The sequence below is a fragment of the Channa argus genome, chromosome 15 (genome assembly GCF_033026475.1).
Source record: "Channa argus isolate prfri chromosome 15, Channa argus male v1.0, whole genome shotgun sequence".
NCBI classification, from domain to species: domain Eukaryota; kingdom Metazoa; phylum Chordata; class Actinopteri; order Anabantiformes; family Channidae; genus Channa; species Channa argus.
The window spans coordinates 20,696,449-20,711,093 of NC_090211.1; the positions used below are offsets into that span (position 1 = coordinate 20,696,449).

General features: G+C 44.2%; 1 protein-coding gene across 5 annotated transcripts in view; it reads left to right on the plus strand.

Annotated features, from left to right (window-relative positions):
• Positions 1–14,645, plus strand: part of grin2ba (glutamate receptor, ionotropic, N-methyl D-aspartate 2B, genome duplicate a) — a 113,726-nt gene that overhangs the window by 72,203 nt on the left and 26,878 nt on the right. For all 5 annotated transcript variants that reach the window (XM_067477482.1, XM_067477480.1, XM_067477484.1 and 2 more), the window contains 4 exons: positions 89–281; positions 10,996–11,110; positions 13,866–14,074; positions 14,382–14,553. In XM_067477482.1, coding sequence (XP_067333583.1) covers positions 89–281; positions 10,996–11,110; positions 13,866–14,074; positions 14,382–14,553 — 689 coding nt within the window. The remainder of the gene's footprint in view (positions 1–88; positions 282–10,995; positions 11,111–13,865; positions 14,075–14,381; positions 14,554–14,645) is intronic.

Below are 14,645 nucleotides of genomic sequence, written 5' to 3' on the forward strand. Positions count from 1 at the left end.
ATCGGGGGGGGGGGGGGCTACCTTTCTACCCGCACCCTGGAAGGTACAACCCCAAATACTCCATCCACTTCTCGCTTTGTCCATCCAGGTCTGCTCTCCGTCTCCTACGACGAGTGGGACTACGGTCTCGAGGCCCGTGTTCGTGATGGTGTGGCGATCATCACTATGGCAACCTCCACCATGATGATGGACCGCGGACCTCATACCCTGCTGAAGTCTGAGTGCCACGGCGCTCCTGACAAGAAGACCCCCATCTCAGGCAACCCTAACGAAGTACTCAGGTGAGAGAAGGTGGTTTGTGTTTGAGGTCAGGTGACTGTAACAATATCCATGAACCATTGTGTTGATGCGCATCTGTAGGACAGATTTAGGTTCGACATTTTGATCTAGTAACGTTTTGTGATGCTCCAGTGGTTTTGGGATACTGAGGGTCACAAAGGGGCTTCACATTGTGTCCCCTAAACTGGAGTAAATGAAACCCACCAAAACAAATAATAAAAAAAATAAAAAATAAAACTGCATTAATTATGTGGCTGACATTTTTAGGGTCTAAATACCCGAAGCAGAACTGGGACGAAGCTTAGATGCACATAAGGTAAAACTAACTGTGGAGCTAAAACACCATAACAGAACTTTAAAAATAATAATAACCAACATCAAAATCATTAAACTTCCCAAACGTTAAAAGCGAAAACACAGGATTAGATCCTACTGTCACACTCATACTGTCTAAGTTAAGTACTTTCTAGATGCCGCTGAGGATTATTTACTCCAGTTCTGTTTGTAGACACAGTGGCTAAATGGATTAAAACTCAATAATGATCACATTCAATGATTTCTCACTTGAGAACAACTTTAAACTTCAAGCATCTTAAAATTGTGTGTTGTATTAACCAACAAATATTAAATTATTAGAAACGAGTTAATTTATATATTTAACTTACTTGAGAATGACTAGAGACGTTGTTCGTGCTCTGTAAGATAAGTCTGTAATCAACCATTCAACCTCCAGATGCAAGCGAACGTTAGATTCTTTGTCATGTCTCCAAATGCACGTGCTAATGATTGATGATGCTAACGTGCAGCAGCTTTAAAAAAGTGCACAGGTTCAGGTGGTGCTGCATCAACACACAGATCAGCACAACTATGGGTGCAGCAGATGCTGGCACCTTCATCCCCTGCACACTGTGATCATCCTCCCCTTATGTAATAATGCACTCCACACACACACACACACACAAACACCCGCTTCACATGCCCCTTTCTCAGGAAAATGCAAGCCCACCCCCTCAGCTGTCTGTGTCGGCAGCAGGCCTTTTGAACTGGTTTTGAAGAGCAGCGTTCGGCCGCACTTTGCTCTGCGCACTAATTGGTCCCAATGGCGTTTGAGGCGGTGAACCAGCCCTTGTCGTGCTGTGCTCCAGCGCTCAGTTTTGTATTATATTCAGGGCCAGTTCCCCCCCTGTGCCACGTTGTCGGCCTGCTGTAGCTGTATGTATGTTTTTATCATGTCAAAGAGAGACGGAGTGTGAAGGCCAGCTGTGTGTGTGTGTGTGTGTGGTAGTGTGTGTAAAGAGGATTGTCAGTCATCCTTCAGGACACCAATTGAATTGCTTGTGTAGAAAAAAACCTGCTTTCTATTCGTGGTTTTAGGCCGTGGTAGAAGATTCTGAAAGCGGTGGCCAATGATTTTTACGCCGTGGCACGTGGTGAAACAAAAGTCAGAGACCACTCAAATCTTGGATCAAATCCACTATTTTCCTTAAAGTTCTACAAACAATACCCCGTAATGACAACGTGAAAGAAGGTTGTTTGAAATCTGTGCAAATGTATTAAAAATAAAAAATCCAATGTACATAAATATTCACCACCTTTGCTTAATACTTTGTTGAACCATTTGTTTAGCACCAATTAAAGCTTCAAGTCTTTTTGAGTATGATGCTACAAAGCTTGTCACACCTAGTTTTGGGCAGTTCCTCCCAGTCTTTGCAGTACCTCTCAAGCTCCATCAGGTTGGATGGGGAGCATCGGTGCACAGCCATGTTCAGATCTATCCAGAGATGTTCAGTCGGGTTCAAGTCTGGGCTCTGGCTGTGCCACTCAAGGACATTCACAGATGTGTCCCGTAGCCACTCCTTTGTTATCTTGGCTGTGTGCTTAGGGCAGTTGTCCTTTTGAAAGTTGAACCGTTGCTCCAGTCTGAGGTCCAGGAAGAGGTTTTCGTCAAGGACGTCTCTGTACATTGCTGCATTCATCTTTCCTCGATCTTGAACATCCCCACAGCCTGATGCTGCCACCACCAGGCTTCACTGTAGCGATGGTATTAGCCAGGTGGTGAGCGGTGCCTGGTTTCCTCCAGACATGACACTTGGCATTCAGGCCAAAGAGTTCAATCTTTGTTTCATCAGATGAGAGAATTTAGTTTGTCATGGTCTGAGAGTCCTTCAGGTGGGCTGTCATGTGCCTTTTACTGAGGAGGGGTTTCCATCTGGCCACTCTACCATACAGACCTGATTGGTGGAGTGCTGCCGAGATGGTTGTTCTTCTGAAATGTTCTCCTCGTTCCACAGAGAAACGCTGGAGCTCTTTCAGAGTGACCATCGTTGTTTTCCTTGAACTATTAACTGTGGGACCTTATGAACAGGTGTATGTTCTTCCAAATCGTGTCCAATCAACTGAATTACCCACTGGTGGAACCCAGTCAAGTTGTACAAACATCTCAATGATCGGTGGAAACAGGAAGCACCAGAGCTCAATTTTCAGTGTCATAGCAAAAGCAATGAGTACTTTCAAACTAACTTCTTTCATGTTGTGGAATTTGAAGGAAAATGTTGAATTTGGTCCATTTTGAAATAAGGCTGTAACATAACAAAATGTGGAAAAGGGCTGGGAAAACTTTCCTGATGCACTATAGCGCATCATTAGTATTTTTTTATTATGACGGCTACAGTTCAGCAGTAATAGTGATATTATGAGGTGTACAGATAAAGATTTATGATCATTTTGAAAGCTGTAGTGTCTGTTACTGCTGAACATTACTCCATTATTATTACTCCCAGCGTCATTGATATACAGTAAATGAGGTAGACAAAATAATAGACACACTAAACCTTCCAAACCAGCTGGATCCACACCTCTCTGAAAACCCTTTTTAAGTCGTCGTATTTATTGTAGGACTACATTTGTACAGTGATGACTGAGTGCACACTGTAACACACTGACCCCTGTTTCTCCACCACACTTGTATTTACACACAGACAGACACATGGTCTCATTCACATAAGGACACATATATCCACTTGCTCTCACTTTTTTGGTGGGGGGGGGTTGGATTAACAATGCGTGAGGGTTATAGATATGTTTTCTGCTCAGGCTCGGAGCTTAAACTGCAGCAGAGCTTTGTTGTCCGTCCCAGTAAAGTCTTTAGATGTGTGACTGAGCTTTGCTTTGGTTGCACCACTGCTGACTGCTTTGAGATAACAGTGGCAGCTGCGGTTGCCCCAGAATAAAGTCCCCGTGCTCGTCGGCGTCGGCGGTGCACTGCTCTTCTCGACTCCGCTGCTCCGTGCTTTGCTCGTCTCTCTGTTTCCAGCTCTGCCCTCTCTTTTGTTCTGCTCTGCTCTGTTTTATCTCTTCGCGCTCTTCCTCCCCTGCTCTTCCTCTTTTCTCCACCGTTGGGCTCCTCCCCAGCCATCATCTACGCTCCAGACCTGCAGTTTTATAATCAACTTAGCTGTGTTGTTGATTAGATCAGTTGCGAGCACTGCTAAGATCCTCTGCCCCTCGCTGCCTTAACTAAATTTGTTTGGCGATAACCTTTGTCGTCAAGTGTTCAATCAAGAGATTAGCATTTGGCCTCACAGACTATATTGCAGGAGCTCAATGAATGGCTTATTGCTTGGCTTGTTGGCTGCTTGGTTGGCCGGATAGATTTCATTCACTACTAACTGAATCATGGGATGAAGAGATAAAAGACGTATGGAGAAAGAGGGCAATCAGAAGCCTTTGATTAGATTCGCTGACACCGTCTCCAAAGAATTCAAACAGCAAGCTGCAAACGATGGTACGGCAAGTTAAAGCACCACGTTCATGAATTAGGTCCCACTGTTACCTATGCTTACCACTAAGAATGGAAGAGTTAAAAATAGCTGCTGCCAGGCTTGAAGACAAGGCCTCAATCTCTAAAGCTCAGTTGTAGCTGCAAGATAGTAAAAAAACCCCAAATAACAATCAATTAAAAACTATTATTAAACAAACCTGTGGTTCCCAACCTTTTTGTCAAAGTGTTGTCAACCCTGCAGTTAATTTTTAACAATTTTGAAATCAAAAGGGGAAAATCTCTAAGCAGAATCACTCGAGGATCATGCTATGGCACATTTTAAGGCGTCTAGATTAAATAAAGGCTGCGTGGAAATAATGTAAATTATATTTATTGAACAGTTCACTGTTGAACGATGAGCTGCTCTCTACTCACGGTCATCTACTTGGTTTTATAATCCATATATTATGCAGATCCCTCTGCTTGGCATTTCCTTGTCCAGCCCTTAGAGCTTCACAGAGCACCGAGAGAGAAGGACACGTCCCTCCACTAAGTGAATTAAGTCCACTGTAGCCAGCACTGTGACATTTGGGCTAATGCTACAGTACGAGCCTGACAAATGAAGATAGCACAAGGAAGATCGAGAACAAACCACAGAGAGTGAAGGAAGGAGCGAGGGGGAGATGGATGAGCGAGGTGTTGGGAATCGGGAGTTTGACAAAAGCGGCGCTGAGCTTGCCAGGTGTGGACGGGTTCCACATGAGGTGTCGAGTGCTTTTAAAGTTTGTGGACATTTTTGAACTTGTGTGACATCAGTGAGGCTTTCGGTGGTGAGTGTGTGTGTGTGTAAGCAGAACACTCTGAAGCAGCACTTTGACCCCATCGAGCTTAAGGGATGAGTGTGTCCAATGAGCAGTGGTCTCCACCTGGTTGTTTGTGTACTTGTGGCTTTTTCAGATTGATTGTGTGTGTGTTTATGGGGCAGGAGAGTGGGAGGCGTTAAAAAGGCACCTGTCTGTGATGGAGCTTCACTGGAACAAGGCCAGGATGCTCTCTCTCTCTCTCTCTCTCTCTCTCTCTCTCTCTCTCTCTCTCCCCTCCTAAATCTTTTCATCTCTCACTGTGGCTGATTTTTCCAGTCACGGTTGTCAGGGATGTGCTGCCTGGGATATTGCAGCTAACCACAGACCCTCACAGAGGGGCCTACGTTCCCAAATCGTGCATTGTGTGGAGCCCATTGGTTAACATCATACAGTTGGAACGCGGCGTTGAAACAGGTCGAAGTGTCCCTGGGCAAGACACTGAGCCCCTAACAGCCCATCCCCATCCCCAGCCGTGCAGTGACGGGCCCAAGCCCGGTAGAAATTGGGGAGGGTTGCGTCAGGAAGGGCATCCGGCGTAACAACTTTGTGCTGAACTCTCGGGTCGAAAGGAAAGAAGGCTGGTCCTCAGACACTGACATTGGTTTTAAATGCAGATAAATCAAAAGTCATTGTATTTTCACACTCATGTTAGTTACCAGAGAACACTCCAGTAATAACAGCTGCCCAAGGAAAACCCATATTACTTTTCAGTTATAAGCATCTGGGCTTTTTACTTGATCTGGAGCTTTTTTTCTTAAAGCAAACATTACTTGGTCTGCAAATCGAGTGTGGATGACAGGTTTTATTATCGTAAAATGTCCTGCTTCTCCCTCAGAGCACATTAATAACTTGTATCGTCAACCTTTTTACCTTTGCGTGCTTTACATGATGTCTCTCATTGCAGTCTTGAGGTTTGTTACAGGTTGCAGTCGCCTGACATATCACTGGGAATTGGAGGCCAAAGCTGAGCGGCCTTCTTTCAGCATTCGAAGGTTTTCTCACTGGATGATGCTGGTTTATACGGCCGTTATATTTATGCTCACTTCTAGACAGAAACAAAAGCCATTGTGCTTTGCACTCGTGTGACATTTATCAACTCGTTGTGCCTCATTGTTGGGACTGAAGTGGCGAAGCGAGCATTCGGTTTTGCTGTACCCACTTGTGTTTGTTGTTTGTTGCTGCTTGTGTTTTTAAAATGTTACCTCGTCCTCAGCTTCTGCACTACATGCGATACCTAAATTATTATTGTGTTTTAACTTATTATTTGTAACGTGCATTTAAAAATTATATTTATTACCACGTGTGCTGCCGACCTCTTGGCCTCTTGCAAATGAGATCTCAATCTCAATGGATTCTTATCTAGTTAAAAAAAAGGCGTATTTGTGTATTCAAATAATCCTCCAAAGACAATATTTTTTTATTTAACAAGTTTGTGTCTGTGTAAGTTTTATTCAGTATCCTTTAATCCATCATCTGTGAGCGTTTATCCTTGTCAGGGTTGTTTTATCCTGTCCCACTCCACCACCTTGCTGCCCTCGTTCAGTGTCACTTAGACTTTTTATGACATTAGACAGTTAAAAGAGACCAGGGATCAAAAATCAAGCTGGAACCATAACATTCACTGAGGTTGCAGCCTGGTCAGAACTGATTAGAGAACAGTGTTAGTGTTACGGTGTGTCACATAATACTTTCTAAAGTTTTACATTGCAACGTTAATGCTGGGAGCATCGTCCAGACTCCAGTGTGACCCGCCCTGCTCCAACTTCTCCCAGCACACACAACAAACGCTAATTAATAATCCTCGTACCTTTCGGTCCATATGAATGTGAAGGTTCAGGTCAAGGGCTTTCGACTTGTCCCTTCAGAAGTGGCCACAGAGGAACTTGTTTTTACGCCCGATGGCCTTTCTGCCCCAACCCTCCCATTTTTTATACGGGCTTGGGACCGGCGCCAAGGTTGCCCTTGGTGCCTGGGCGGGGCCAAACCTGGCGGCGTGGGATTGGAACCCGCGGCCTTCTGTATCCCAACCCAATGCTCTACCACTGATCCACCAGGCACCCTCATATGGATGTGAAGGTAAACAAAGATTTCATTTGCAGAAACACATTTTTTTGTTGTTGCTTTCTCGATTCCCCAACTTGAGCTGTTGATTCTCATTTATCCAAAATGCGGAGAAATTATAAAACCGGAGATGAGTAACAATGCACCAATATCAATTAGCTCTAAAATGTAGTGAATCTGTACTGATTCAAATTAACTTTATGATAATTAACTTGTGTCTAGCCGCACAATGAGCGTGCTTTGTCACTTTGATGTCCTCTGTCCTCTCCTGCTCCTGGTGGTGGATCTGTCCCTGTCTCATCATCGCGCCGCTCTCTTCCCATTAGCACAATCCATTGGACTGTTTACACATTCTGTTCCCATGTCTGACTACACAAATGGATGCCACACCATGCATGCATGTGCACACACACACATGCAAGCTCGACCAATTCGCACCTCCCGGCACATTCGCACAGTTATACCCCACGCGTCAGTATGTTTTGAGCACACAGTGCCATATGGGACATGTTATCATTCTCCGTTTGCATTATATACTCCTCCCCTACAAATCCAATAAGTACATTGCAGCGCAGTAATTGCTAAAGAGTGTAATTCATGACTAATTTATGTCCGGGTTAATTTATTAAAACTGGAATTAATTTTTAATACAGCTCCTCCATTATTTAAAGCTGAACATGCGCTAAAATCTATCTGTGTCAGGCCATGGAGTTAGCATGTGACACAGTTTTGTTCTGGTTTGCAGAAACAGGAATCCTCCTCACATGCGGGTAGAAGATTCGCTGAAATGCTGCGCACGCAACTGTACGAATGTAGACGCCATTGGAACGCTGCCTGTCAGGGTCCAGTCAATGTCGGTCGCCTTCGTTCGCCAGGTGCAGACAGCTACTGCTCCTGCTGCCGGAATTTTAATTCAGCTGCTGTACAGTAGAGCTGAGACACTCTCCTCCAGCTCCGGCTGGAACCTGACAGGTTCAACAGGAAATCAAAACAAGGGCTTTAGTAGGGTGGGTGGATGTGTACATCTGTCTTATCGCGCTGCACACACACACACACACACACACACACACACACACACACACACACAGTATGTGCAGGGCATTAATGCCTTCATATGACACATGCAGTAGCTGTAGAAAATACAGAGAGGGAGTTATTGAAGTGCACAGCAGGTTTGAGCTCACGTGTTTTTGAGTGTCCATAGGAGCAAGTTAATGCCAAATATTCACAGTGATCAGCCACAAAATTAATCCCACCTGGTGGCTTTAACATAAAAATATTGTTTTTTATAAAATGATTATACTGTAAACTAATAAAAGCTGATGTTAACCACCTGTCAGAACAGTTAGAAATCAGAGCCACCGCTACCAACAGTGACCTTTGACCCCTTTGCCATAATTTTGCCATAATTACCACAGTCAGTATTGTTTAAAATACCTTGTTTTGCTAGTGCAGTACTTTTACTTTGGCAATGTAAATAATCTGCTTAGTACTTTTACTAGAGTAACAGATTTGTCGTGATACTTGTAGTAGATAATGAGTATTGACTTTGTGTACTTGTACCCCTTCTGCACACAGTATATCACTGGTTGCTGTGTATGGGGCTGTGTAGCCTCACACAGCTCAGAGCGGCCATGCGGACCCCCGTCCTCTATCACATTGTGGAGACTGTGCTAATGTTCATGCATCAAACATTTATATCCAACCACAGTAACGATGGTTAAATAACACACAAGCAGTTTAGTGACAAGCCCGTTGTTGGGCTGTTAGGTTTTCAATGACTTTGACACATAGCTGGGGCCGGGGATTGAACCACTGACCCTGTGGTCCGTGGATGACTGCCTTTACCAACTGAGCAGCCGCCCCTATCACCTATAGTTTCAATAAAATGATTTGTTTTTATTGTAGTTTATTTTAGCTGAAGATTTAAGTTTCCATATTTCACTGCATAATGATTTAACAGAGTTTGACATGTATTATGCTGTGGGCGGGGCCTGTTTTTGTATTTTATATGTGGATTTTTTTTTTTATGAATGCATTCCAGATTTGACAGAAAGGAGATGCACCTTCCTGTGAACACAGAATGCCGGGAGATGAGGGAAAGGGTCTAGTAGTAATGTGCGTCCCGTCCCCTGCCTCGTTTCCTTTGAATCCCACCTCTCTCTCTATTTCCCTCCCACCCTCTGTGAGATTACCGTTACCATAGTAACGCAGCAGATCGGCTCGGAAGTCGCACTGGTTGTGGGTACCATGGCAACATGCATATGCTTGTGTTTCGCTCTGTTACTTCTGTCAGGGTGTGTAGAATGCGCACACGCAGAAACGTTGACACACACACACACACAGTGGAACATAACAATAGCTTGCTCAGTAAAGATTAAAGGGGCCACAGCGTCAAGTCATTTTGTAAATGGCTTATGATTTATGCAGCAGATTCTGTGCACTTTGTATCGGTGCCAGGGCTCGGCAGGATGGGGCTGTTAGCCGGACACATGGGGCTGCATGAGATGGTATGATGCTGGATGATTGTGCTTGTCACAGCCCATTGAAAATATCAATATTTAATACAGGAAATAGAATAAGGAAGCTGGCATTAGAGTAATTGCTGGAATATTACACGCTGCAAGTCACACACCACCTTGTACATACAATACAGTAGAGCTTACACAGATGGATGCTTCCTGTACCAGTTGTGATCTGTTCCAGGTTAAAGAGGATATGATTTGAAATTAAAGCCGCGAGTGATGTGTGATGTTAGAGCGTTGCCGCTTTTTCCTGAGGAAAACGACTCAAGACCATCACTCTTCACTGGTGATCATGTGTCCTGATACCTGACCCAGTGCAGTGTTTACAGACCGCGTCAGCACCAAGCAACACACACTCACACACACTCACACATACACACACACCTTCTTTTCTCATTTATTTATTCATCTAAAATTAGTATATGGTGAGCACAGTTTAGAGGCAGTGTTTCCATGGAAACAGTCACAGAGAGGGAGTAAAGGGTGAGGCTGTGAAAGAGTTAAGAGTCCTGTGTGTGTGTGTGTGTGTGTGTGGGATGACAGTGAAGTGATTTGAGTTCACCTGACATAAACATTCCCGTTCACATACACACCCCCACACACATTCACCAGAATCCCACACGAATCTGTGTGTGTTGTGTTTGAAGCGAAGTGAAATGAGTTCACCTGACAGAAACAATGCTCCTTTCTCTTGGTTTCTTCTTCTATGCCAACTGAAGGCCACACACACACACACACACACACACAGTGATCTGTGTGTGTGTGTGTGTTTGTGTTTTTGTTCCATCCTGCTCCGTTTAGCTTGTAGTTGATGTTCCTCCATTTTCAATTTCTGGTACTTGATGCTACCTGAGTGACACTTACAGCATAGTGTTACACTCTCTCCAGTCGATTTGTTTTTGAGTTGATTTTAAAAAAGAAGAATGCAGATTCAAGTTTACAAGTACGATGAGCTTGATACGTTCTTTTGCAGTTTGGTTGCATAGGAACGTGATGCTAAGCTAAGCTGCTGGCCTAACCAGCACAAAGGGGGTGTTGATCCCCGCGTTGATCTCCTCTCCACCTTTTCCCAAAGTGCCGATCCTTCCTCTCCAAGGTCACGTCAGCGAGGGCGAACATACCGCACCTGTAGCCTTCGTCATATGGGATACGATGCTTTGCTTAAGTTGATTTCTCTTCGTCCTGTTTTAAAACCATCACCTGCTGTTCTGCTCAAATGTCAGTCTGCAACCGATGACTAATGTGCATTCGTCTGTTTATGTAAATGCTGCTGAGACATTAAGCGGAAGCTATTTTCTGGCAGATGATGAGTTTGTGTAATGTCAAGGGCGTTTGTCTGAAGCGATAAATGCTCAAGAAATAAAGTGACACACAATGAAAAATGTAAAGTTATGGAAATGGAAGCATTGACCAAGAAAAGGTGTAGAACATCAAACATTTGTTCGGTATGTGCCGTCTCAACAAGTCTTTTTTTCCCTGTCTCTGCCTTCGATGTTCACCTGTACAGGTACCTGATGAATGTAACGTTTGAGGGCCGTAATCTGTCGTTCAGCGAGGACGGATACCAGATGCATCCCAAGCTGGTCATCATTCTGCTCAACAAGGAGAGACAGTGGGAGCGGGTGAGAGAGAGTTCATGTTGCTGCTTAAAACGCTTCAAAATCTTCATCTTCATGTTCCTGCCACCTTCACCTTCCGGTCAAAACCCATCTGCCCCCTGCTATTAACAGTGAAATCACGTGTAAACGCTTGCTGGAAGCGGTGACGGGGAGTTGGTTGCATGCCGTAAATGCAGGACCTGACTGGTGTATTTCTATCTGCATCTCTTATCATCTGATTTTCACTTTTTAGGCATTTTACGCCTTAAGCTTCACAGGCGCTGCACTGATTAGATTTTATCAACCTGGTGAAGGTGCCTTTGAGCAACGCGGTGATGTACTGAGAATAGTACAGCTGTTCATTTTAACGCTAACTGCTTCATAGTATTGCTCGTGTTCTGGATGTAGTATTTTTTTTTTATAAAATCACCCTGTTATTTTCCACCAGACATCTTCAAAATATTACTTTTTGTTTTCTCTCACCAAGAGATTCTGTCTGTAAGGAAGCCAACTGGGATTAAAACAAACAAAAAAAAAAGACAATAAATAAAAAAAAGCACTTTATAATCCCTAAAAAAACTGTAACTTAAAACCGTTTTTTACAAATAATATTTTCAGCTAAAATATAAAATATTCATGTGATGCTGCATCCTGTGAGCACAGTACTGCACAGCAATCAAAACGTTATTTGTTTTATAGCACTTTTCGTACAAGGTCATGAAATTCAACAAGCTTTACAGACAATTGAAAGTTGCTAAAAACATGAATATTGAAAATAAAATAGTTTTGTTGTGTTATTTCCGTGAAGATGATCCCTGTAATCACACATGTTACAGTCACATTCATATAACTGCTCTGCTCCAGTGTTTCAGTCTGATTTCATCTCTTTGTGTTGATGGCTCTCGTTGTAAGTACTGTAACGTGCATTTGCTTCGGTGCCAAATATCGGCATCTGTTTTCCTCAGAGGGACAAAAAATGAAACTGGGAAACATGACGAGTGAAGGCAGGGTTGTGCGCACCTGACCGAAGGATGTACCGTGCTGCTTAATTTAATTCAATTAAGCCGAACGTCTTTCACATTATTACGCAGTTTGACATCTGTGGCACCGGTGATGGTCAAATAAACAACCGCGATACTTCAGAGTAGTTCCGAGATCCTAAAACTGCTGTTAATTACCTTTTTTGTTTAGTCCTTTTAAACACTTTCAACATATAGAAAAAAGTATGACTCCAAAATGCAGAGCATCATTTTCCCCAGAACAAAAAGTTTCCACTTCCTTTCATTTTTAGTTGCATTAACTTGTCCTTCGTGCAGAAACGTTATTTCCATTTGTCACTAATGCTTGTAATCAAAGGCTACAGTTACATACAGTACAAGCAGGAAGTTAGGCGAGAAACATGTTGATACTGTGGCTGGTTTGTGATGTAGGAAGCAGTTTACTCAAAGATACAAAAGTCGTGAATTTGACACATGACACGTCTTAATCTGCTTCTACATGTGAACGTGTAACTTAAAGGGCCGAAGCTAAACGTCAGCCGTCAGCTTTCTCTGAACCAATGAAGGTTAACACATTCACATTCAGAGTCTCCGAGTGTGAGTGTAGAGGCCGGTGCTGGTGAGTCACACTCTCAACCAACCACCTTCAATGATTGTGATGCACCTGTGAAGTCACCACCAGCGAGCATCACTGTTTGTCTCTAACTTCTGCTTCTAATCTCTATTCCGTCCTTTGATCACAGAACAAGGTGAATGTCTCCCCCTCGCTCATGTTTAATGCTTAACTTGACTTCCAGCTGAAGCACTGTTCTTGGATCATAATGAGTTCCACCCTTCATTCCCCTGCACATTGAAAGTGGTGTGAGGACCCTCGCTACCACCCTGTTACTACCCTCACACGGATTTCTAACCCCTTTCTCTGTCTGTCTCCATCATTTACTCCCTCTTTTTGCACAGACACATAGAAGAAGCCTGCACTGTCTTGTCCAGTCCTGGCAGCCTTGCCAAGTTTGTCCTCCCTGGAGTGCAGTGCAGTGTGTGTGTGTGTGTGTGTGTGCATTTACATATTTAACAAGTGTGTGTAAGCCTGACTTTGCACACTCCCTGTCCTCCCCTATCTGCCATTGTACTCTGTCCAATTAGCTGATGATCCATCTCCATTTCCACCCACATCTTTTCGGGCACTTGTGGAGAAAAGGGTACAGGCGGAATCTCCAGGTACGGTTTCATGTGACCGTCGTCAGGGGGAAATTGACTAATTGATGATGCTTGTTCAGTGGAGTAGAGACACAAGGGCTGGAGGGCCCTTCAGACGTACAGCTGGACACTCCTCTGCAGAAGAGGCAGCATTTTGCATGTGAATAAGCTCCATCTCCGGCTGTCTTTCTCTCTCACACACTCACTTGACTCTTTTACTTCCCCCCTTGCTTAATCTGCGTTTCTCTTGTTTTTCTTCAGTTAATCTCTCCATCCACTTCTCCGTCTCGCCGTTTCTCCCGCCACCATCTCCCCTCGATCTGAATTCTGCTCTTTCCCCCGTTTCAGTCTCGTCCTTCATGTTAACCTTGCTCTCATTCTCTACTCCGGGTCCCAGTCCTCTCTCCTCCCGTCTCCTTCCTCTGTGCATTTATTGACAGATCACCGAAAGTGCAGCAGTAAAAGCTGAACTGGTTTTTCATAACAGGCCTGCAAAACCCGTCGTTGCTGTTTTCGGTCTGGCAAATGTGATTTCAGCGTTCTAGAAAATTCTACACATTTGTTTTGGCTGTATTCCTCTGCAGGTGGGTAAATGGGAGAACGGTTCCCTGTCCATGAAGTACCATGTGTGGCCTCGCCATGAACTGTATGGGGGGGCGGCAAACAGGGAAGATGACCACCTGTCCATCGTGACATTGGAGGAGGCGCCATTCGTCATGGTGGAAGACGTGGACCCTCTTAGCGGGACCTGCATGAGGAACACAGTACCGTGTCGGAAACAGATCAAATCAATGTGAGTCCCAAAGCTCAGAGACACCAAATCAGCCTCGCGTCCATCTGCTGCCGTGGTGACGAACTGCAGTTGTGACTAAAGTAGAGAAGGAAAAAAAAGAAAGTAGAAAAGAAAAACTGGCAACTGAATAATTTCTCTTGCATCTGATGTTAATTTCCAAAGGCAGCAAGAGGTAGATTCAGTTCACACTTTGTCAGTGTGAGAGTGACAGTGCCAGATCCACCAAATCACAATTACAATTAAGTTGAGTCAGGAGGACACGTTTGATTAAATAATGATCTGTTCATCTGTCTGTGTGTCTGTGCAGCAATCAGACAAAGGAGTCGGGGATCTACATCAAGCGCTGCTGTAAAGGCTTCTGCATCGACATCTTGAAGAAGATCGCCAAGTCCGTCAAGTTCACCTACGACCTGTACCTGGTCACTAATGGCAAACACGGCAAAAAGATCAACGGAACCTGGAATGGCATGGTCGGAGAGGTGAGGGGACGAGCCTTGTGTGTTTGTGTGTTTGTGTGTGTGTTCTTGCAGCCCACTCCTTCACTAACCGTGTGTACGTGCGAGCGATGCAC